This window comes from Cnephaeus nilssonii (assembly GCF_951640355.1).
Source record: "Cnephaeus nilssonii genome assembly, chromosome: 8".
Classification (NCBI taxonomy): Eukaryota; Metazoa; Chordata; class Mammalia; order Chiroptera; family Vespertilionidae; genus Cnephaeus; species Cnephaeus nilssonii.
Genome location: NC_137079.1, coordinates 9933399 through 9959163, shown reverse-complemented (window position 1 = coordinate 9959163; position 25765 = coordinate 9933399). Strand labels below are relative to the sequence as shown.

General features: G+C 41.7%; 1 protein-coding gene across 1 annotated transcript; it reads left to right on the top strand.

The window, feature by feature from the left end:
- Positions 1-2714: 2714 nt before the first annotated feature.
- MTNR1A (melatonin receptor 1A) lies at positions 2715-21044 on the top strand (the record flags this gene model as incomplete). The annotated part of the gene is made up of 2 exons (XM_079779622.1): positions 2715-2943; positions 20176-21044. The coding sequence occupies 2 exons, from the start codon at positions 2715-2717 to the stop codon at positions 21042-21044; spliced, it is 1098 nt and encodes a 365-aa protein (XP_079635748.1).
- Between the last annotated feature and the right edge of the window lie 4721 nt (positions 21045-25765).

The following is a 25765-nucleotide window of genomic DNA, read 5'->3' as shown; positions in this document are numbered from 1 at the left end:
GTTGTTTACGCAAAGGAGTTGAAAACTCATGTCCACACAAAAACCTGCACAGGGATGTTTATAGAAGCTTTATTCATAGTTGCCCGAAGCGGAAAGCAACAGCGATGTCCTTCAGTAGGTGAATGGAAAAACCGTGGTACATCCGGACAATGGAATATTTATTCAATGCTAAAAAAAAAAAAAAAAAGAGTTAGCAAGCCATGGGCAGACACGGAGGAACCTTAAATTCATGTTAGGAAGTGAAAGAAGCCAATCTGAGGAGGCTACATACTGTAGGATTCTAACTACAGACACTCTGGAAAAGGCAAAACTAAGGAGACAGTAACAAGACCAGCAATTGCCAGAAATCGAGGGGAGGGAGGGATAGATCAGCAGAGCACAGAGGATTTTTAGGGCAGCGGAAATGCTCATAATGATGGACACACAATGGTCCAAACCCAGAGAATGTACAATATCAGGGGTGAGCCCTAATGACTTTGGATGATAGTGCTGTGTCCGTGTAAGCTAATCGATTCTAAGAAAGGTACCCTTTTGGTGTGGAATGTAGATAGTGGGGGCAGCGGGACTGTGCATGTGGGTGGACAGGGGGCGTATGGGAAACCTCCGTACTTGCCTTCAATTTGGCTGTGAACTTAAAATGGCTCTAAAATAAAACGTACTCATTAAAAAACCCTATTATTTAACTCAGCGCGGCCATGAATTCCTTCCTCGGTGCTCTCATTCTTTGCAGACACCCCATTTCACCCCTGCATCTCACCTGCGCATCCACAGCGCACGCTGCCACCTGCGGGGTGAGGACCGCGTTTTGCGCCAAGCGTGTAAACTGTTTCCCCAACAAGTACGTTAATGAGGGAAAGGGCATTGATTCTAAGCTAGGACTTGGCCATTATGGCAGGGATCTAGGAAAACGTGAGGGGGGACGCCCTGGTCATACAGGGGATGCGGGTGGATTTATTTAAGTCCTTGGTAAGTACCGGTCTGGCGGCTTTCCTGGAAAGTTGCCGGCTTGTCTTGTCCCATCGCAGACGTTTCTGGAATGAGTCCAAAGGCCTGGGGGTCCTTAAGTTACTACTGAGGTTGTCGATTTCATGGACACCTTCCAAGATCAAGTGGCGTTATTTTTAAGAGCTACCGGGTGAATATGGGTCAAACAGGGGGGGGTGTCTGCAGGGAGGGCTTGGCAGGTTTGGAGGCTACAGGTGTTTCGGGTTGGTTACTGCGCTGAAGAAAACCGGGAGACCTGCCTCGTGTGGCTGCGGAAGCAAGGTCGTGGGAGCACCCATACGACTGTCAGCTGATTTCTCAACAGAAACCATGCAGGCCAGACGGGAATGGCAAGAAATATTCAAAGTGATGAATAGCAAGAACCTACAACCAAGACTACTCTACCCAGCAAAGTTATCATTCAGAATTGAAGGGCAGATAAAGAGCTTCACAGATAAGAAAAAGCTAAAGGAGTTCATCACCACCAAACCAGTATTATATGAAATGCTGAAAGGTATTCTTTAAAAAGAGGAAAAAGAAGAAAAAAGTAAAGATAAAAATTATGAACAACAAATATCTATCAACAAGTGATTCTAAAAATCAAGTGAATTCACAATCTGAGGAACAGAATAAGCATAGAATGGGAGTGGATTGATAACTCTCAGGGGGAAAGGGGTGTCTGTGTGGGGGGTATGGGAAGAGACTGGACAAAAATCATACACCTATGGATAAGGACAACGGGCGGGGGGGGGGGGGGAGGGAACCGGGTGATGGGGGAGATCTGGGGGGGGGGGGGGGAAAAGGAGAAACAATTGTAATAATCTGAACAATAAAGATTTATTTAAATTTAAAAAAAAAAACGACATTGGAAAGCGACATGAAAAGTGTATAGTTGCTCCGAATCAGGGTTCCCACTGGCATCGCTGTCATTTCAAGCGGCAGCATCCTCCGCCCTGGCTCCCATGGCCCCGGGAAGCCAGCAGAGGCTGTGCCCAAGCTGAGGACAAGCACTTGGGATTTGAAGGGCAGCGTTCAAAACATCTCACAACGGAAGTAGCTGTTGGGGGAAATGATGGATGGCAACAAAATAAAACGACTAAAATTTTTATATCCAACATAAAAAAATTATGGATGGCCTTTCTCAGTATGTGGGGTGGGCGTGCAGAGAGCTGGGGAGCGATTTCTGTTGGACGAATAGTGCCATACCTGCCCCAGGACGGGCCTGGATGTTTGCACCTCCTGCTATCCGCCGGGTGGATGCGGCGGCTCCTCCCTGATGCCCAGTTTACAGGTGAGGACGCTGGGGCGCATGATGGCTCACAAATGCCCCTCTATCCGAGGGAGGCTTCGCGCCCACGCGCTCTGGTGAAATGTCCCAGAGAGGAAACACCAAGGACCCAAGGGACACTGGAGTCGCTGCCCGCTTGGAGCGCAGGCGGCTGGACCCGGGCCACCCGCACGGGGGCGCTGTCGGCACGCAGTGCGGGCTGCGCGCGGGGAGCCCCGAAGTCCCAGGGGGCCCAGAGGCGCACGGCCGGAGTCACCAGGCCGGGGCTGCAGGTGCCGCGTGCGGCCGCCGGGAGGCGTGGAGCGGGCAGGGCGGCCGAGAAGGAGCCGCAGGGATGGAGAGGAGATGCGGGAGGCCGGGGAGGAGCCACCCAGGTGGAGTGCGCGCGCTGTGGCTCCTTGCAGGGCACGCGGGGCGGGGGTCGCCTGCCCGGGGCCCCGCGATGGCCGGGCGACCCGATGGCGCGCCGGGCGGCACCATGAAGGGCAACAGCAGCGCGCTGCTCAACGCCTCCCAGCAGGTGCCCGGCGGCGGCGGGGCGGCGGGGCCGCGCCCCTCGTGGCTGGCCTCCACGCTGGCCTTCATCCTCATCTTCACCATCGTGGTGGACATCCTGGGCAACCTCCTGGTCATCCTGTCCGTGTATCGGAACAAGAAGCTGAGGAACGCAGGTAGGGGCTCCCGGGGCCCCCAGCTGAACCCCCCGGACGGCAGCCTCTCACCTCTCCGGCCATCTGTCCAGCACGCAGCACCCTCAGCTGTCAGCTGGCTTTTCCTAAGGAAAGTTAAATTCTTTTTTCTTAAAAACTGGGGACTTTGAGTCATTTTTTTTTCTATTAGAGACTGAAGCCCGTTGGTTTACTTGCCCTGAACCTGCCTGTCAAATATGTTGTGGGTTTTTTTTTTTTTTCTTTCTCCCATAAAACAATAAGATGTCTTCAGGTGCTGTGGGGTAGCAATCCTGGGCAGGGGCAGGTTCTCTTTATTTTAGAGAGAAAAACCCACTTTTCAATTTCTGAGGTTTATGAAATCGAGAGGCACTCGATAAAGGTTGCAGGAAGTTCCTCAAAAAGCCCTTTCAAATGCCATCAACAAGCTACCGATGGCTTGGTGTTACATAGACTTTAATGTTCCCAACTTTGTTAAAATAGGAGAGAAATACATTGGCAAAATGATAGTGCAATTATGTTAGTTTTGTTGTCAGGAGTCGTTTTCAGTTTTTAGCATGCAATTGCAAAAAAACAAAAAACAAAAAAAACAAAAAAACCCATAGGCTCCTAACCATGCTTGGAGTGCTTCCTCCAAGTTTAATACTTTTACACTTTAAAAACGGGGATTGTTGTGATAAACCGTGTATTTACCTGGAATTTACTACTAAGGCTACTTCTGTGCTTGAGTTACGCTTGCTTTCCCCTCCAGGCAATGGATTGAAATTGGCTTCTGCGGGGCGGGAGCCCGAGGACCCACCAGAGGACACTGGGTGGTCAGACCGCCCCTGGGTGATGAGATGCAAACTTTGTGGAGGAGTGGGTGGGGCGGGAAGGACCCTTGCACTTACATGTTTGTCAAAAAGGAATATTTTTGTTCTAACCAGGTAGTTGATCAATGCTGTAAATTTGTTTAGCTCCTTTCCAGGAGGGGACCCCCCTCCCCATTTTTCCTACGTTGCTTGAGACAGTAGATAATTTAAGAATTAGTTAATAAGCACATGATAGCATGGATTGACATGGCGTTAGTGAGTCCATTGAATAACCTCACTTCCTAGCTGACTGGCTTAAACTAGAGGCATTCTCCTTCAGGAAGAGTCCCCGGAAGAAACGGGCGGTAAGCTCCTTGACAGAGGTCTTGGTGATTATTATTTTATTTATTTATTTATTTTATTTTTTTTTTAAATATATTTTATTGATTTTTTACAGAGAGGAAGAGAGAGGGATAGAGAGTTAGAAACATCGATGAGAGAGAAACATCGATCAGCTGCCTCCTGCACACCCCCTACTGGGGATGTGCCCGCAACCAAGGTACATGCCCTTGACTGGAATCGAACCTGGGACCATTGAGTCCGCAGGCCGACGCTCTATCCACTGAGCCAAACCGGTTTCAGCTATTATTTTTTTTAATCTGACACCAAAAGCAAAAGGAACAATAGCAAACATAAACAAGTAGGACTACATCAAACCACAAAGCTGTGCACAGCAAAGGTAACCAACCAATTGAAAAGGCAACTTACTGAATGGGAGAACATATTTGCAAATCATGTGTCTGATAAGGGGCTAATATCCAAAAATATAAAGAACTCATACAACTCAATAGCAAAAATAACAACAACAACAACAAAAAAACCCACCAAAAAATAATAAAACAAAAAACAAACCCACAATCTAATTTAAAAATGGGCAGAAGGTCTGAATAGACATTTTCCAAAGAATTCATAAAGATGGCCAACAAGTGCATGAAAACATCCTCAACATCATTAATCATCAGGGAAATTCAAGCCAAAACCACAATGAAATATCACCTCACACCTGTTAGGAATGGCTATTAACAAAAAGACACAAAATGACAAGTATTGGTGAGGATGTGGAGAAAAGGGTACGCTATGCCCTGTTGGTAGGAATATAAATTGGTTTAGCTCAGATGGAAAACAGTGTGGCGGTTCCTTCAGAAACTAAAAATAGAACTAACCTACCACTCAGCAATTCCACTTCTGGATATTTATCTGAAGAAAATGAAAACACTAACTTGAAAAGATAGATATACCCTCATATTTATTACATTATTTACAATAGCTGAGACACAAAAACAAACTAAGTGTTCATTGATGGAGGAACAGGTAAAGAAATTGTGGGATATATACAATGGAATGTTACTCAGCCATTAAGAAGGATGAAATCTTGTCATTTAGGGCAACACGGATGGACCTCGAGGGCATTATGGTAAGAGAAAGGTGATCTCTATTATCACCATATATGATCTCTATTATATGTGGAATCTATAAATAAATAGTTACAAGCTCATTGATACAGAGGATAGATTCATGGTTTCCAGAGGTGGGGGTTGGGGTGGGGAGATTGGGGGATGGGTGAATTGTTTTTTTGTTAGTTAGTTTTAGTTTAAATGAATTGATTTAAAATAGAAGAAGAAAGGGTATGAGAACACCCAGAGCTGTGAGAGTGGTATGAGAATTCTCTCTCACCCCAGGAGCGGAGCTGTGGGAGAGCCTGCTTCCTCGCCTTGGCGAGGTCATGCCAATCTTCTCTGCCCCTGTAGCTCTGGGTCCTGGGAGAGCTCCCTCTGATTTATATATTAATCTGCTAGTCACTCTCCTTGTCGCTTTATTGATTGTTTAGATTCCTTGGATTAGGGTTCAATAAGAGGACTTTGGCTGTGATCTGTTCAGTGCATTCCTTTGTTCCCTAAAAGAGAGAGAGAGAGAGAGAGGAGAGAGAGAGAGAGAGAGAGAGAGAGAGAGAGAAAGGAAGGAAGGAAGGGAGGGAGGGAGGTGGAAGAAAAAGAAAGAAAGAAAGAGAAAGAAAGAAAGAAAGAAAGAAAGAAAGAAAGAAAGAAAGAAAGAAAGAAAGAAAAGAAAGAAAGAAAGAAAGAGGGAGGGAGGGAGGGGGAGGGAGGGAGGGAGGGAGGGGGGGAGGGAGAGGGAGGGAGGGAGGTGGGGGGGGAGGGAGGGAGGAAGGGATCTATGCTAACTGAATCCCCCGGGCAGCCCTGTGGTGGGTGCCACTGTCACCTTCTTTAAGAGAAGGAACAGGGGACACAGATTGCTGGGCAGGGTTTGATTCACAGAAGGTAGCCCCCAAGCTCACTCTATTTTGTTGTGTCAACAATTGCAGCATTTGGGGAGTTTGCATCCTATAGGTCGTTGCATTAAAAAAAAAAAAATTTCACCTGCCTGGAACAATTCTCCTTCTCGTTTATGGAAAAGAACTTAGAAAAAGTGCTGCTTCCACACTGCTTTTGTATTTTATTTGTTTGAGAAACAACCTTTTTTTTTAATCCTCACCCAAGGACATGCATATTGATTTTAGAGAGAAGGAAGGAAAAAAGAGAGGGACAGAGAAACACTGACGTGTCGCCTCCCATACACAACCCTGGCTGGGGATTGAACTCAAAGCCTAGGTGTGTGCCCCGACCAGGAACTGAACCCACAACCTTGTGGTGTACAGCATGGGGTTCCAACCAACTGAGCCACCCAACCGGGGGCTGCTAAGCAATTATTTTTATCCTCACCCGAGGACATGTTTATTGATTTGAGAGAGAAAGAGAGAATGAGAGAGAGAAAGAGAATGAGAGAGAGAGAAGAGAATGAGAGAGAGGGGGGGGGGGGGGGAGAGAGAGAGAGAGAGAGAGAGAGAGAGAGAGAGAACCATCAGTGTGAGAGAAAAAACATTAGTTGGTCGCCTCCTGTACATGCCCTGACTGAGGATTGAACCCACAACCTAGGTGTGTGTCCTGACCTGGAATAGAACCCCAAACCTCTTGGTGTAGGAGCCCGATGGATGCTGGAACTGAGCACCCCGGCCAGGGCTGCGGGGCACTTTTTTGCTAGGGCATTTACAGGACACTACATCCCTGTAGCTAGGGAGACCCCACAGAGAGCCTCACCCCGGAAAGCTGTGGAACTTGGCTACTTTCACAATCGGGCTTTTGTATTCAGATGCCCCACTGTTGCAATTCAAAGCACTGGAGGCTTGGCTGGATGGTAATTTCAAACAGTGACAGAGACAGTGGATTCAATGCTATTGTTCAGTCCTTCCATTTCTGTTAAATTTATCTTATTAAGGATGAAAAGATGGAAAAGAGAATGGAAGAAATGAGGTAAGAATATAAGAATGTGGCCCTAGCCGGTTTGGCTCAGTGGATAGAGCGACGGCCCGTGGACTGAAGGGTCCCAGGTTAGATTCAGGTCAGGGGCACATGCCTGGGTTGTGGGCTGGATCCCCCGTAGGGAGGCATGTAAGAGGCAGCCCATCAATGATTCTCTCTCATCATTGATGTTTCTATATCTCTCTCTCTCTCCTTCTCCCTTCCTGTCTGAAATAAATAAAAATGTGTTAAAAAAAAAAAAAAGAATGTGAAGGCATCTTAAGCTTTGAACTAGGACTTCCTTTCGGGAATCTGGTATAATTGCTGATTATTTATGCCCCTGTCCTTCCGTTAAAGGAGCCCATTGACATCTGACTTTCCAGGGAAGAAATTTAAAATATTTAACAGGCGAATGTAGTCAGGGACACTGGTTAGAACAGATACAGGCTCCACACAGCCACCAGAGCCTTAGGCGCTGGCAGAAGTGTGCTCTGCTCCTGTCCAAAATTCGATCCTCCAATGGATACTAGCGTATTTGTAATTTCTGAGTAAATTTCGTAGTATAATGGGAGGATTCCTGCATTGGACCACTGGGAGTAATGTCCTTGCGATCCACCTTGGGACCTGAGAAAGCCTCACTTTCTACATTTGTCAAATACAGAAGGTAGCTAACGAATCTTTTCGCCTCCCACGATCGTTGCAGTGACCTAGTGACGCAGGGGGTGCCGGGGGAAAGACACTTGGATAGTTGGCACGTGGAAATTGATGCTTGGAGATTGATACTTGGACCAGGATAAAGCAGGTACACCTAATAAGGGTGACCTCCACTGTTTAAAGTAATTGAACTGTAGACATGATTTGCGCCCTTTTCTATATTACATCACACTTGAAAACTTTTACTAAAAATAAAGCAGGAGTGCGATAATAACCTGCCTATTCAAAATTCAATTACCTGGCAATCAAACTTATCTAGAATATGGCCAATAAATGGAAATAAGCAAAGAATAGCAGGCTTTCTTCCACAGTTGATTTGTTCTGCCTTAGAGGTCCATGAAACTGTGCGCCTAGTTCCCCATAGATTATAGTCAATTAGAGGGAGATTGGTGCATTTAAAGAAACAGCTCATGTGCCAAACAGCATAGATTGAAATAGACTCATTAAAACAGGTCTGGAAAACTGAGCAAGCACAACCTTTTGTGGGCACATCATGAAGAAGCAAAAAGAAACCCCAAAAAACAAACAAAAACCCTGCTCACCATTAACTGTTCCTGAAAAAGGCACAGTAGTGCAATAACGTGTTTATTACATATGACCGTCAGCCATCAGGAATGGGCCAGCCACGGACAGTGTGTTCTGCCTCAGAAGACAGGGACATCCTATTTTAGAAAGTTACCTTTATAAGTGGTTTATTATTATTTTTTAATTTGGTGCACAGCGGGCTAAACTGTCAATATTGTAAAAAAAATAAAAATAAAAAGTTCCCCAGAATGACTTTAAGACAGTACCATGGACACTGTGTTATGTGGTTCTTGCCCTGGTTTCTTTCAGGTCCACACTAAATATCATCTATATCCCTCCTGCGTTAGCACTCAGAGAGGCTCTCTAGGGTATGGACTTTGGGGCTCAGAGATCTGAGTTTAAGATTGTTTTTAAAAAATGTTTTTAAGATGCTTACAGGTCTTAGGCATGCCTACTTGAAAATATTATTTTAAATTGAAGCATAATGTACACACAGTAAAAGTGCACAAAACAGAAGTGTGCAGCTGGATGAAATTTTACGTATGTATGTACTTTTGTGACCATCACTTCGGAGAAATGATTTGAAATAAGGCTGTTGATAGATGGCAGTATAATTATCCACAATGTGAGCTAGAACTTACGCCGAATCTAAGTACTGAAAACCACCAACCTGGACTTTTCCTCTGGGACTGTCCGCACGCAGACTGTCGCCTGTGTTAAACTGGACTCTTGTTTGTGTCCGTGGCTAAGGCCATGACGGCTGAGGCTCACTGCCTTCTCCATTACCCGTGGCCACACCCACCATCCGCTCATCAGTGCTCCAGCCTCGCCCATTGCATGTGTTCATAGCTACCTTGATTGAGCCCTTGGCCATTCTGCTTACTGTACCCTGGCTGTTGTTTCCTCTTTCCCCTCCTTAATTTCCCTTCTCTTCCCTTGCCTTCTCTTGTCTTCTCCTCCCTTGTCTGTTTCCTGCTCCTTGGCCTCTAATATTCTTTAATTACCGTAATTATATTCAGTCTCTTAGTAGAGGTCACACTTGTATTTCTGTTTCCTGAAAAACTCCTGTATTTCTGTTGTGTCTTTTGTACATCAACAAAAAAGTCTTATAAGTTAATATATATATATATATATATATATATATATATATATATATATATATGTGTGTGTGTGTGTGTGTGTGTGTGTGTGTGTGTGTGTGTATAATTGATCTCAGAGAGGAAGGGAGAGGGCGAGAGAGATAGAAACATTAATGATGAGATAGAATCATTAATCAGCTGCCTCCTGCATGCTCCACACTGGGGATGGACCCCACAACCTGGGCATATGTCCTGACTGGGAATCAAACCGTGACACTCAACCACTGAGCCACACCAGCTGGGCAAGACTTATAAGTATTTTAATGACGTTATAAGCATGTTATAGTCTAGAAGTTCACTTATGGATTTCTTAAAAGAATATTTGATATTTTGTTTCTTAAGCTAGCCCACAAAATCATTCAAACCAGGACTATGGCTGAAATAATGCTCAGGATTGCTGGGTCATTGAGACTTGTGAGCCCCTGATAGCAACCTGCCTCATTCTGAGTTCTGATTTCTGAGCCTCTTGGGACCCTGGGAGAATGGGAAAGAGTGGTGTAGAAGGGAGCAGGGGGAGCTACACTTGTAACTCAGAGATGTCAGGAGATGGCTCAGGGACAAGACATGATGCTGGTGGAGGGGGGAGGCGGGGCGTGGGGGGATTTTGCATCAGAGATGAGGTGGAAATAAGTAGAAAGAAGTATATGCAGCTGCTCATCAGTTGAGTGCTCCCGTGTTGGGGACAAACATAGCAGATCCTGTAGGCAAGTGTGGAAGGAGCCTGTGCACAGAATAAATCCAGAATCTGGGCTCCCGAGCTCTTTTACTGAGTGGCCAGTGGTTGCAGATGAGTCATCATCTCTCTGGATTGTCTTCACATCAGCAAAATGATAGGGCTGGACCAAGTCTGGTATCCTTCGGTTTACATGATTGTAACCTCACTCTGCATTTAGAGATTATAATGCTATGAAATCGACTAGCAATAAGGAGAATTGTGGATATAATGACATACCTATACTAATAAAAGGGTAATATGCTAATTAGAGTGGACGTCTTCCAGACAAAGCCATAGTGGCTGCGAAGGGCTGAGGCTCAGGCTGACAGTGGCAGCAGCAGCAGGGTAATGGGGGGAGGAGATGCCTTCCCCTGATCTGCCAGGTCACCTCCTGCAGAAGGAGGCGAAACTGGGGGCTGAGGCAGAGGCAGTTAGGTGTGATCAGTCTGGCAGGGGGGCAAGGTAGGGACAATCAGGCTGGCAGGGAGGCAAGGAAGGGGCAATCAGGCTGGCAGGCAGAGGGTTTAGGGGCAATCAGGCAGGCAGGCAGATGAACAGTTAGGAGCCAGCGGTCCTGGATTTTGAAAGGATGTCTGACTGCTGGTTTAGGCCTGATCCCCCAAGGAGTCCCAGATTGGAGAAGGTGCAGGTGGGCTGAGGAAAACCCCTCCGTGCATGAATTTCGTGCACTGGGCCTCTAGTATGTATATAATGATAATAAGCATCATGAATCTAGGAGAGTGGGTCCCTATGAAAGTGCACCTCATGTGCCCTCAACTCTCTGGTTCACTTGTAACATATCTGGTAGAGACAAATATCTCTTAATGACATCTGGTTTCCCTGTTTTACTTCCCAAGGAATGTTTGCGAGTTTTAGAAATGTCCCGTATAGTTTTTCCTTCTTGACATGGAATGCAGCATAAGTCAAGCCTTTTTTTTTTTTGGTGGACTCTTTCTGGTTGAGAAACAGTGGATCAGTTCTCTGGGACACAGGCAGCTTCGCATGAGTTTTGGTAGGATGTGCTGGGGGCATGTGTATGATGAGTTGACTAACGGTGTGTGAGTGTGAGCAATCCTCCCGAGTGGCCTGACTTGCATGTCTCTGGGTGGATCACAGAGAGAGACAGGTTCTCCCAGGTCTGTAGTGACCCTTCGGAATGTAATCATTCAGGAAGAGCAGCCTAAATAGGCAGCCAACCTCGCCATTAGTCTGCGCAACAATATCCATCTAAAGATCAGCAGGGTTCACAGTGCTGAGCACCTCACACTCACTTAGGTGTTCAAAGGCAGATGGGATAATCTAAACATTTCTAAAATAATCGGACTATCTCTCCTGCAATATCAACTGGGGATGACTCTATCGAAGTCATCCATGTGGCTGGTCACATGGTATACTGGTGATTTGAAAACCAGTGCTCTGTGGGACCATTGTAGACAAAAACATAAAACAAAGTAAAATATCTATATGTGAACCAGTTGCCCAAGTCCCAAAAGAGAAATAAAGACAATGCATTTGGACAATAATTTTGAGTCATTTTATCCTTTCAGGAATGTTCTTTTTTTTGTAAAGATTCATTTTGCATCTTATATCCTCTTCTCTTTGTAAATGATGCTTTTCTGTGATGTATTTTATATCCATGGATATCAGATATACGATAAGTGGAATTGTAACAGAAGACTAACATCTGGGATATAGGCAATTGGAACTAATATACAGTATTCCTTAACAATCTGTTCTGGTGTCTTAATTATAACTCAAGACCATTTGTGATAAAACTTAAGCCCCCTTTTACTGTTCTAGTGCATAATTAATTTTGCAAAAATTGCTGGCCATCTTTTAGTGAACGTTTCCATTTAAAATATGAATATATTATAGGATCCATATCAAAGCAATGCCAATTATTCAAGGAATTTAGTTTTTTAATCTTACAATTTTATTTTGTAAATTTGTTCATTAATTTGTGTTTGAAACATTTTTCAAACTTGAGAAATTAAAGTAGGAGACTGGTAAATTTCACTTTGTCTCACACTTATCACAGTCAGCTGATTTATTTCTATTTCTGTGGATAAAGTAGAAAAATAACTTTTTTTGATTTAGAATGTCTAGTGCTTTGTATTTTTCCACACAAAGCAATTTACAGCTTTTAAAGCACTTTCCCACATTCTGTTTTAGTTGTCCTTAGAACATCCTCCTTGGGTAGATAAGAAAACTGAAACCCAAAGTTCACAGATAAGTGATCAGTATTTCTTCTCTCTGAACACAACCCAGTGGAGTGCAGTGGAAGGAGAAGGGAAATTGAAATTAGAAGGTCCAAGCTGAGTCTTATATCTGCAGCATCTTTATTTGGAGTATGTTTAGGGTCCAGTTACTCAATCTCTCTGAGCCTCAGTTTCTCTATCTGTCCAATGGGTGTACTTATCTTACATGGATGCTAGGAAGATAAAGCTAGATTCTGACCACCAATCTATCCATGCATCCATCTATCTGCATATCACTTTGAAGTTATAAAATACTATGCAAATAATGGTATTATTAAGTTATTATTAGTAGGCATTCTATGATTAGTTCTTACCAGGTTGTTTTTATTTTCTAAATGCTCATTTCTTTTTGAATGTACTTTTTAAAAGTAAGTGGGGACAATATGAATGGCAAGAAGTAAAATCAGTCAGAAAATGAAGATTTAGGATCTAACTCTCTTTTGTGACATTATGCAAATTCTCTGATGTCTCTGTTTTTCCTTTTGTAATAAACATGATTTCCCCACAGCAAGTAGGGCTGCAATTCTAATTATCAAATTCTGAGAGACTGATTATTTCAATATCCAAGCTGTTCTCTAATTTAACATAAATCAGTTCTGGTTAGACATTTATATAACTTACAAAGTGATCGTCCTGATAATTCTAGAACCCACCTGGCACCATAGTTATTGCAATATTATTGACTACATTCTCTATGCTGTATTTTACATTCTGTGACTGTTTTGTAACTACCAATTTGTACTTCTTAATCCCTTCACCTTTCTCACCCAGCCCCCCCCCCCCCCCCGAAACCCGCTCCCATCTGGTAACCCTCAGCTTGTTCTCTGTATCAGTGAATCTGTTTCTGTTTTGTTTGTTCATTCACTTTGTTCTTTAGATTTCACATGTAAGTGAAATCATATGGTATCTGTCTTTCTCTGCCTGACTTATTTCACTTAGCATAATACCCTCTAGGTCCATCCACATTGTCACAAAGAGTAAGGATTCATTCTTTTTTTATGGCCAAGTAATATTCCATTGTACATATGTACCACATCTTTTTTATCCAATGTCTAACCACAATATTGTACACCTGAAACTAATATAAATTAATATTGAATGTCAACTGTAATTGAAAAAAATTATAAATTTCCAGTTATTAAAATAGCTGCAGTGATGTAAAGTATAGCAGAGGGGATATAGTCAATAACATGGTAATAACCATGTGTCGCGTCAGTGGGTACTATATTTAGTAGGGTGATCACTTCATAAAATATATAATGTCTAACCATTATGTTGTACGCCTGGAACAATATTGTATATCAACTGTAATTGAAAAAAAAATTTAAAAAGGGACAAACATAAATCAGCTCATAAACTTCTTAAAAAGAACAAAAATAAATCAGCTCTGGAAGCTACAGTAACTTTCTCAGACAAGGATTTTACCATTCAAAAAGTTATCACCAAACTGGTATGTACAGACTTGGGAAATGGTTTCAAGCTAATGAAGTCAGAGTTTAATATAATCTCCAATTTGATAGTAGCTTGCTAACACTGTTGATGTTTCCCACCAGTAGCTTTCCATGATATTTGGAATTATTATTTCAAGGCTATTTCTTTTTTTTTACTTGTTAAGACATTTTTATTGACCACCCCACGCCCCTTGCATGCTTAGCCATTGTTTAAAGTTTTATGACTTTCCCCCCTGGCCTATGTAGTACATTATTATGGAACCCTAAGTTTTTCCAAATTTGCCAAAATAATTGCCAGAATCCCCTGGAAACCTTAGGACAGGGGTTTCAGACTCCTAGATACATGATTGAATTTGGATCTGATTTTTGGCTTCCCCAGCTATTTATCTTCTGAGAAAATAGCACTTTCCAGCATTAAATTAATCATAGATAAGTTAGAGCTTATTTTTGCTAGCTTTCAGAATCATTTTTCTCTTGGAAAATTTGAAAGTTCACCAAAGACAAAATAGTTCTAAAGTAAACCTCCTGCTTTCATTTTCTACTACTATTCGATGGTTCTGTGTTTTTGTTGTTGTTGTTTTAAATATCTGCTTTGAAAAATATCTGCTTTAGAGGTCATTTTAAATCTCTGTGGAGTATCTGGAGCTTGTTCTCATTCTTTATTAGCATCTTCTGAAATTAATAACTAGAATACTTGTGGTGAATAGTAAGATCTTTACAAGGTGCCTTGAGTTTCTCCCTATATTTCCTAAGTATTTTTAAGTTGCCTCATTAACAGAAATGCTCTGTCTTATATAAAAGAAATACACACACTCTCAGGATTTTCTAGGCTACCAAAGAGGCAATTAGTGGAGTGTTTTCAAAAAGATTTTGTGTATGCTCAGAACTCCACATGGTATCATCAGTACAGTATTAACTACTCCCCTTCTAATGACAGTCCCTTTATCAGCATCCTAACATTTTCATCTTTCAAAAAGGTAGGCGAATCAAGTTGACCTGAAACCTGAGGACTCTATGTGATATCTTAAAAAATTTTAGTGAAATTTAATAATGTTGCAGATGAGGAATAAACTTCTGGACTTTCCCGTCAAGGTGTTCTAAGATAAATTTTTCTGCAGAGCTGTTTACTTTGGGCAATCACATAGAAGAATTTGGTCTTTAAAAAAAAAAAAAAAACAAGAAAGAGAGAAAAAATCTACTTGGTGCTAAATATTATTCAGGCTGTTGAGAGTAAATTTGAGTTGTTGAACTTATAGCTTAAAATGATGCTTGCTTGCTTTGCTATTGAGCACTTTTGGTGCTTGTTGAATTGAATATTCATTTAGATAAATACTTATTGCATATCTACAGTATAAGACAGAACATAAATGGTCAGAAAATTCTGGTTTGTTTGCTAAAATGCAATACATTGTGTTAAGCTTGTATAAAACCTGGCTCCTGTTTTCAAAGAAATTATTTTGAAAACAGGACCCATGGTTCTTTCAAATTTTTGTCTTTTAATTTTCAAATAAAACTGAAACATGGAGTACAAAGATATGACTACAAACATGATTGTATAACAGAGAATCTTCTCAAAAGAAATTTGAAAGTTGGTTGGTGGATGATGGTAGCTGGAGCTCAAAGTATATGGTGATGAGAATTTTTTTAAATGTTACCTCAGGATGAAAGAAAAATAGGTAATAGATAGGAAAGTGAAAGCTAGAGCACACATAAGGCAAAATTAATGAGAGAACTTCAAAGAAATTAGTCAAGAATAGAAACAAAGCATAGCTACTTGGGGATAATACATTGACCCCTTATCCTATCTAATAAAGAAGGAATGTGCCAATTGACCATCATACCGTCACAAAGGTGGTGGTGCCCATAGCCACAAGATGGCAGCACCCAGTCCCCTCATCCCCGCCGGAGTCCCCCAGGCTTTCAGCCCCACCGGGGGGATGGGCGGGGGCAGGCACGCTGTGCGGCTGGACCCACCCTCAGCCCCCAGCCGCCCAGGGCCAGCCCAAGGTGCAGGCAAGCCTCAGATGGCGGCTGTCCAGCCGCCCAGGGCTGCCCAAGGCTCAGGTAACCAGGGCCGGCTGAGGTTTGTGCTGCCAGCAGTGGCAGCGGCAGAGATGTGATGGGGGCATCGCCTTCCCCTGATCACCGGGTCACCTCCCACCCCTGAGGGCTTCCAGATTGTGAGAGGAGGCAGGCCAAGCTGAGGGACTCCCCCCCCCCCCCCCCCCCCCCGCCGCCCCGCTTCAGTGCATGAATTTTCATGCACCGGGCCTCTAGTCTTTGGAAGAAAGTAATACAGTCTGAGAAATACTTCTTTAGAAAACCTCATCATAGGACTGAAGGTCTCTCTTGGGCTGCCTAGAAACCCAACCTGAGAGCTGGGTTGGAGGCGCAGTACTCATGCTTCATTGAGGGAGGGCTCTGAGGAAGAACCTGCAGGAAGTGAAGAGAATAGGCTAAGGCACAAGAGAGTCAAGCAAGGATGGGCTCTCTTATGAAGCCTAGACTTGGCTTCTGGGCATAAATCCAATCACACAGTTGTCACCACTTGAGGCAAGGGGGCTGGCCTTTTGTACTCTACTGTCAGTGATCATCCTTATCTGTTCCACTCAGGGCAAATCTCTGGGCAAGGGTGCCGCTCAGCCAAATGCAAGCACCAAACACTCATCCAAATTCCAGAGATAAATGCACTATGCTGACAAAGGGGACCTGGGAAGGGCATCAGCAGCAGCTACTATGAGGCGTATAAAACAGAGAGAATGTACAGAAGCAGACTAGAGGACAGGCTTGTTGTAGTAATGGGCTCCCGTTGCCAGCATTTTGAAGAGCACACAGAAGAAAATGAATATCCTTGGGTTAAATCATTGCAGTTTTTATTGTTACCTAATTAAAAACAAGGCAAACATTGTTGATGAAAACCTTAAAGGCCCAAACTTGGCACAATGTTATATGGGGAGATAAATTTCTCTGTAATTCACATAGCAGCAAAGTGATGCACAAGTGATCATTCAAATGCAAGTCAGCATGAGACCTGCAGAGTGTGGGATTCTTATTTAAAGCAATAAAATAACTGATAAAAGATGAGCATCTGGCCAAGGATAGGAAATTCTTGCACTCGCACCAAGCTAAGATGTCACTAGTTAATGTGCCCAGTGCCTGATGGAGCCTTCTGAGCACTAAGAAAAAAATGTGACTTCTGCTTCACTTCCACCTTCCAAATCCTATGCAGCATTCCTTTGTGGACCATGCTAACACACCAGGAGGAAAATTCTGGGAAGGGTAGTGCCAGCTTAGCTAAATTGAAACAATACAAACCCACCACAGTCCACCCCTTGGCAACTTGTTATTCATCTATCTATCTCCATTAACTATACTCAATTTCCAGATAAAGGAAACAGCATAACTATGCTTCTCCCCAACATAATGCAACTAACCTTGAAAACTAAAAAACATGCTAACCCTCTCTCCAAAAGACAACACTGTCTCTTTATTCATCTTTGCATGATTTTCATTATTCTTCTAGTTGAATCCCTGTCCCCATTAGATATCCTGTAACGGAAATACTGAGAGGCGAGGTTAACTGCTAGTACATATTAGATGACAAGGGGGATAGAAGAGGGAAAATGACAAACAAAATACCCCCCCACACACACACACACAACACGCACCCACACACTCCACACATACATAGCAAATCTGATAAAGCTTCCATCCGAGCTATCTGATAGTCACATCTGCATGGAGTCTATGGCTTAATTCTTTTCTCTGAACACTTGTAAATGAGATTAGTTCAAAGAAAATTAAACTAATGATTTAATTAATATAATTACTTGAAGAGAAAAGAAGCATAATTACTACCAAGTAAATGGAACAGAGAATAAAAGCCATGAAAGCAATCTATGACATCATTTGTGATTTTATGCATAAGCTCTTTCAAAAATAAATCTGTTTTGGGCCAGTTTGTCATCATGACAATCTGGGTAAAAATGTACTATTTTGATGATTATTTGTTGTATAACTGAATTTCATATATTATATTTTTTAAATTGAACGTATTGGGGTGACGTTGGTGAATAAAATTATATAGGTTTCAGGTGTACAATTCTATAATGCATCATCTGTATATTGTATTGTATGTTCACTATCCCAATCCAAGTCTCCTTCCACCACCATTTTCCCCCATACCCTCTTCTACCAACCCACACTCTCATTTATTATACTTATTTTAAATCTATTAAATATGTTGAGTTAAACATTTATTAAAATATGCCCACTTTGTAATTTAAATATTTCACTGGAATTTGAAATTGATCTGTAGAAAAAACAAAATTTGCTTTTATTGCTTTAATTTGGCCTAGTATAACCACTTTTCAAAGAAGTTATTTTTATGAAAATTTATCCAAAATTTCTAATTAAGTTGCAAAATCTCCCCCCCTCCTTTTTTTTTTAAATCATGACTGCTATTTTACTTCACTTATTTGCAATATTTTTTTTTGGAAAGTCAAGATAATATAGGAACTTTAAGTACAAAGGCTATTTTATTTCAGATGTTGGGAGATGACAATTTAATTTACTTCATCAAGCATTTGAGCAAAAGTCTCATCTGAGTACTATTCAGGATACAAATATGAGGAAGACAGTCTCAGGGGACTACAGTATAGAAACACAGGAAAGCCACGTTTACAAATGAATACAATAAAAGGCAAAACATACGGTCCCTCTCCTGGCATGTTTCTCCCCACTGTCTAGCTCACTTTCTTTCTGATGCCTCTTCTCTCTCTGTATGTACTCATGTACTTCTTTCTTTCTATTTTAATTTTGTTTGTTTTTCTAAGATCAAGGACCATAGGATCCCTGTCTATTCATTCCTGTTTCCCCAGCACCTGTCATACGCACTTAATAAGTTTCTATTGAATGGAATTTATTATAATTTAATCTAAATTAAAATGATATACAGCAAATAAAGTGATCTAGGAACCTTCAAAAGAGGAAGTGCTTCCATGTGGTTGGGCAAATAAATAAAATCTGTGGTAATTTTTATTTAAGGTGGATTTGAGAAAATGGGTAGCATTTTAAAAGTTAAGGAAAGGCCATTCAGAGCACAAGGAATCATGACAAAGGCCAATGAGCCATAAACTAAAGGATGTACTTGCCAAACATCTCATACAATTTGACCAGGGTTATTTTTTAAAGTTTAAAATGTGTTGCATTATTATATCCATGTAGAAATTGACCACTTAATCTGAATATTTAGGATTAATTTTTGTACCTTAAGTTCTTTATACACCTAAAAATATTTCTACCTTTTCCTGTGGAGTGAGGTGAGAGAGCTGTAGAATCCTAGCATCACTTACTGAGCACGTAGCATGTGACAGGTACTGCTCAGCACTGGCCTCATTCAGTCCTCATCATCCCCCCTATGAGGGTGGTGCTATCATTATTCCCATCTTAGAGAAGAGGACTCTGAATCTGGTGGGATAATGTCCCTGGCCCCAATTAGAGAGCTAGTAAGGGCTGAAGCCCATATTCTCACCCAGACAGCTGAGGACAGAATCCTCTTTTCTCTTAAATGTTACGTGATGGACACGAATCCATTGCTCTCCCGGAATAGGAATTAGAGGCCCCTTGGAGAGGGGTAGAAGGCCTGGAACTGAAGGAAGTCTTGGCTAGCTGGGGAAATAACACCACATGAAGTTTCTCAGGGAATGTGGACGATTCCAGACCAAGAGATGTGATAGGAGTATACTGCACTCAAGACTGTAAAGCACTTGAGAAAACAAACACTTGGAAAGACAGCAGTTTTGAAGATGGAATATGCCTTGCTCTGGGGCTGTGGGAAGTTGTGAACCATGGAATTAACCTGACAGAGGCAGCAAATGGGCTCACTTCCTGGTGAAAATAGCCTCCATCATCCTTAAACCACAGGGGCCTGATGTCAAGTCATTGCGGAAACAGCTCAGTTTTCATTATATTTGTATTGATTTCAGAGAGGAAGGGAGAGAGAGAGAGAGAGAGAGAGAGAGAGAGAGAGAGAGAAACATCAATGATGAGAGAGAATCATCGATCGCCTGCCTCCTGCATGCCCCACACCGGGGATGGAGCCGGCAACCCCGGCATGTGCCCTGACCTGGGATGAAACCTGACCTCCTGGTTCCTGGGTCTCTGCTCAACCCCTGAGCCACGCGGGCTGGGCACAGCTCAGGGTTTCGATAACCGTGAATGCAAACGAATGCGATCCATGCCCTATTGGGTGTTCAGCTGTGTTTTCCAAACCCTTCTCTCGCAGGGAACATCTTCGTGGTGAGCCTCGCGGTCGCCGACCTGGTGGTGGCTGTGTACCCGTACCCCTTGGTGCTGACGTCCATCCTGAACGACGGCTGGAGCCTGGGCCACCTGCACTGCCAAGTCAGCGGCTTCCTCATGGGCTTGAGCGTCATCGGCTCCATCTTCAACATCACGGGCATCGCCATCAACCGCTACTGCTACATCTGCCACAGCCTCCGGTACGACCGGCTGTACAGCAACAGGAACTCGCTGTGCTGTGTGCTGCTCATCTGGGTCCTGACGCTCGCGGCCATCATGCCCAACCTGCGCGTGGGGACCCTGCAGTACGACCCGCGCGTCTACTCCTGCACCTTCGCGCAGTCCGTCAGCTCCGCCTACACCATCGCCGTGGTGGTGTTCCACTTCCTCGTCCCCATGGTCATCGTCTTCTTCTGCTACCTGCGAATATGGATCCTGGTTCTGCAGGTCCGGCGCAGGGTGAAACCCGACCACAAACCCAAACTGAAGCCGCAGGACTTGAGGAACTTCGTCACCATGTTCGTGGTCTTCGTGCTGTTTGCCATTTGCTGGGCTCCCCTGAACCTCATCGGCCTCGCCGTGGCCTCCGACCCCGCCGGCATGGTGCCCAGGATCCCAGAGTGGCTGTTTGTGGCCAGTTACTACATGGCCTACTTCAACAGCTGCCTCAACGCCATCATCTATGGGCTGCTGAACCAGAACTTCCGGAAGGAGTACCGGAGGATCATCGTCTCCCTGTGCACAGCCAGGATGTTCTTCGTGGAGAGCACCAACGATGGGGCAGGCAGGGTTAAGTGCAAACCCTCTCCACGAAGGACCCACAACCACCTCATCAAGGTGGACTCCGTTTGAGAAACAAAGCCTTACTGGCAAGACGTGAATCCTGCTCAAGGTCTCACTCAATTTCATGTTTGCTCCCCTCTTGACAGATGTCTAGGAAAACTGTGGTTGGAAAACAACAACAACAAAAAAACCCATGCTCTTAAGAGGTTGTCTCTATACCTCCTGAGCGAAGGTGTTATCAGCCTTTTGAACAAGTCTCCATTTCTTATCAAGAGAAACACAGAGCGGTATGTTAATTGAAGATGATGGTTCAAGGACAGAAAGGGGGTGCTTTTAAATAAAGATGCTGATTGTCTTCAAATGGAAAAAAAGTGTGAAAACGTTTTGAAATTGCAAATGAATGCCATAAATGTCGTAACTGCTTTTTCCCCCTCCACATTTTAAAGATTTTTAGTAGGAAAACAAGTGGTGTGTTTTATTTATAAGAGTCGCTGGAACACAATGGGGTAAAGTGGAATGAGTGACTCTTCACACAATGAGAGGCTGAAAATAAATCAGCGATGAACTCTACAGCAACAACCACTGCAAAGTTTTCAGCTGGCAGGGTTAGCATTGGGCAGCCAGAGTCATGATCATAAATGTTTGCCGCTCTCTATTAAAAGTTGCACATTGAACTAGATAAAGAGCTAACTAAATGACAGAGCCCTTTATCAGTCCATAAAACCATAATATTGTAAAGCCATAGCTACACTTAAAACTCTATGTGACCTTCTTAGACATTTGGCTTATTGGTCACTGAATGTCATTATTAATCATGCCACTGACTAGCTGTTCTGAATTGATTTCTGTTAAGTAATTGGCATCTTAGTTCATTTAAAAATGACAAAGAATCAAAGAGCTGTAGATTCTTAGATATGGTGCTGAATGTGTTTCATACTGACAATCTATTTGGGCAAGTAAATATCTAAGTCAGAAAGTTTTTCTTTTATCCCTATCTCAAGACAATATTCTTCAATAATTCATTTAGTATTTGATTGCCCTAATAAAACTGAAAGCCTAGAAGAAAAACAATGAGTGACTGTGTTTTCATAAATGGTGGTTCTAGTTTGCCCCAAGTAGCTATTTGGGACTATTATGAGGTTTATTACATAGAGTGCTTTGCAGGAAATTAGGGCAACATGTTCTTGTATTTTAAAGTTCTTCAACCAAACTATCTCATCCTAGAATGAGTTGGTGATTTGAAGCTCTACACATAAAAAAAACAGTGATCTGAATACATTTCTTAATATCTCTGTATCTAGATAATCAGAATTTCCTTGGAAAGTTCTAGATCCATTATTTGGAAACATTCCTCTGATAATTCTTTTCACCAACCATATTTGGGGACACTAAATTATGGTTTGTGGGGTGATGGTGGTGGTATCTGTGTGCATGTGTGTGTTATTTCTCAAACTTTACCTATCAAGTAATTTACGTGTAAAAATTCTAGCCAGAACCAACATTAAAGAGTAGCAATCATTTCTTTTATTGTTAAGGTTTCATATTTTATTTTTTCCATCATCATTTTCCCCCTCTATACCCTCTTTTACCTCTACCCATCCCCCTCCACCCGTGAAATCACCACACTGTTGTCCATGTCCATGAATTTTCTCTCTCTTTTTATTTATTTTTTGCTCAATCCCTCTATCCCCACACTCTCACTTCCTAGTTGTCTGCCTGCTCTCTATCTATGAATCTGTCTCTATTTTGCTTGGTAGTTCAGTTTGCTCATTAAATTCCACACATGAGTGAAATCATATGGTACTTGTTTTTCTCTGACTGGCTTATTTCACTTAGTGTAATGTTCTCCAGGTCCATCCATACTGTTGCAAAAGGTAAAATTTTCTTCCTTTTTATGACAGAGTAGTATTCCATTGTGTAAATGTACCACAGCTTTTTTTTTTTTTATCCAAGAGTAGAGATCATTTTTAAGTTAGCATTCCAAATTTTAGATAACTGAACCTTAAAAAAAAAATCAACCATGTTAACTGAACTCTTTTTGAAATTCATTACACTTTTTTCTTGATGCTGAGGATGAATTACTATGTCGGTAACTCGAGAGCATAGTTGCTCTTTATAGAATTTTATTTATTAATTTATACAATAACAAAAATACCGAATAGAAAATATGCCCTTTACAAATTGTTCTGCCAAGTTGAGTATCTCACCTGAAAATCAGTTATGTAACATTAAAATCTTGAACTGTTTTCTTCACTACCATCAGAAAATTATTAGTTAAAATGTTGACAAAGAAAAAGCAACTGATAAAGATCAAAGTCAAAGACCCAGATTTTCTCTAATGAAATCTCACTGTAGACAACTGGTAAGCAAGCATTCCAGATATTATCACGGGTTTCCTCACTGTAGTATTAACAAGGAGCAAGTCTTTAGCTAATTATGTGGGGTTTTTTTTTTCTGCCCCCCCAAACCTAATTAGTTGTGCCTGATTTTTCAGGGTACAAATTACTTTGATGACTGTTTGGAAGATTTAAGTCTTTCAAGACTACTAGATTACTATTATCAAATGACTGTTGCATAGTACAAGTTGGTACCTAGACTAATATTCACTTGGAGTAGATAGAGAAGAATTTGACCCTTCTAATTTACATAAATCATTTGAATATTATCATTGGAGGGTTCGCCTTAATTGTATCCTTTTATGGAATATTGAAATCATGTAGGATTCTTTTTTGCCTTCAGTGAATGTCACTCTTACACATACATTGTTGTATTTCTTATAACTGTTGCAATAGATTACTTTGGGACATATTACCTATACTTCATTATGTAAGCTTCATAATCACACAAAATATGAATATTTTTTAAAAGTAAAGAATCAATAGATACTATAGATTGGGGAGGCAGAAGGAATAATTTCAGTTTCTCTACTCCACTGCATGTTTCATTACCAAATATTTGTATATAACTTATTCACATGCATAAACATGATGCTTTTTCTGACAAAGCAACAGAACTACTTGGTTTTAAATATTCTGGAAAGAAATATGAAAGAATAACCAATCTTGGATATTAAATCTATAATTGCTCTTTGAGTAAACACATTCAACCCGAGTAACAATTTTGACCACTTTTTGGACTGCCTCTGATGCATCATCAAATATTTCACTGTGAATAAGCAAACACATTTGGAATATAAGGCATACATTTCAAGTCAGTTTAAATTACTAAGTTATGATATTTGAGAATTACCTGAGCATAAACTTCTTTTAGCAGGCTTTTCCTTTTAATAAATAATTTTTACAGTTTCTTTTGAACCCTTCCTTTTACTTTTCTGTACTTTTATGCTTGAAAATAAAGAATCTCCATTTAAAAAATACTGTAGGTACATACAATGCACCGATAGCAAACAGGGTAAAAATTCAGGAACAAATGGGTACCAACAGGTTGTCTGGTAATTGTAACTGTGATGTAAGCAGTTGTGCCGGGTTCCTGAAATGTTGGGACATATCCTAATTGGGTGCAGCTTATGCCTGTGTACTGCCAGAGGACAATGGAGTCAAGTGCGTTTACAATCACCTTGTTTCAAAGTGGCAACGGGAAATTCAACTGTGGGGCATCAATCATAGAGGGACACGTAATGGTGTTAGAGTCATAAGCCTTAATCATATTATGCAATATTTAACACCTCTAGAACAGAAACATTTTAAATTAATGAATTTTAAATTATTTACAAACGTTTCTTACTGTTAAAGAGTTTAGTGAAGAGAGAAAGAGTTGCGCACGGGTGTCTTCGTGTGTTTGAGCCAGCTGGCTGCTTTTTGTTTCATCTTTAATGTTGATGATCTTTTAAAGATGAAACTCCACCGTTTTTGAAGAGATAAAAGATTACTTAGAGGTTGTGCTATGTTGTCAGGAATAATGAAATGATACCTTTTCCCCAGGAAACAGTACCTTTATTATGATGACACCTCCGTGTTCTGATTACAGGAGGTCTATGGTTAACATGCCCATTTCAAAACCATTTGGTTATCGTTGCTTTTAGACTTAGATACAGATCCTGTCTTTCCTTACTGAACCTGGTGCTCCAATTTCTGAGAGAGCCGCTACTTTGCGGTGAGCGATGCAAACAAACCCGGCTTATTAACCAAGTGGAGAAAATAATTTTGTTTGTTTGGAATTAAAAATAAATTGTACCTTCTGTTTCCATGACGTGTTCAACAAGTCTCTAAGGACTCCTGAGTATTGGTGCCTAGAAAGTTCTAATAACTTCATTGATTCTGTGACCACTGAGCTAGAGAATAAACAAACATTTGTTTAGGCAATTCAAAATCATTAAATATAAGATAACCTGGATTCAGACATTGTTTTATACTTATACCTATTTTCTTCATTTTGGTTATAAATTTAAATAAAAACCTAAGAAGACATTTTTCAAAAGACAATTTTTATATTTTTGAAAATACAGCCCATGAGTTCATGTACTTGCATGTTTCCTACTTTTGTTTATTAATCTCTGTACTTTGTTACTGCCAAGGATCAACTTCAATGGAACCCTGCTTGTGTATATTTATTCTAATAAATGATATGTTATATGTGAAGGTATGTACTTATCTGTAAAAATGAATATGATTTCTTGTAATTATTTTGAAGGTAGTCAGTTTGTTTTTCCTGTTATTGGTTGGGAAGTAAATAAAATAAACGTTGTTTAAGTATGGAGAGTAGTTTGAAAATTACTTAAGATATGTGTCTGTTAATGGACAATAGGCCCGTCTTTCTTTTTTTTGGCATTT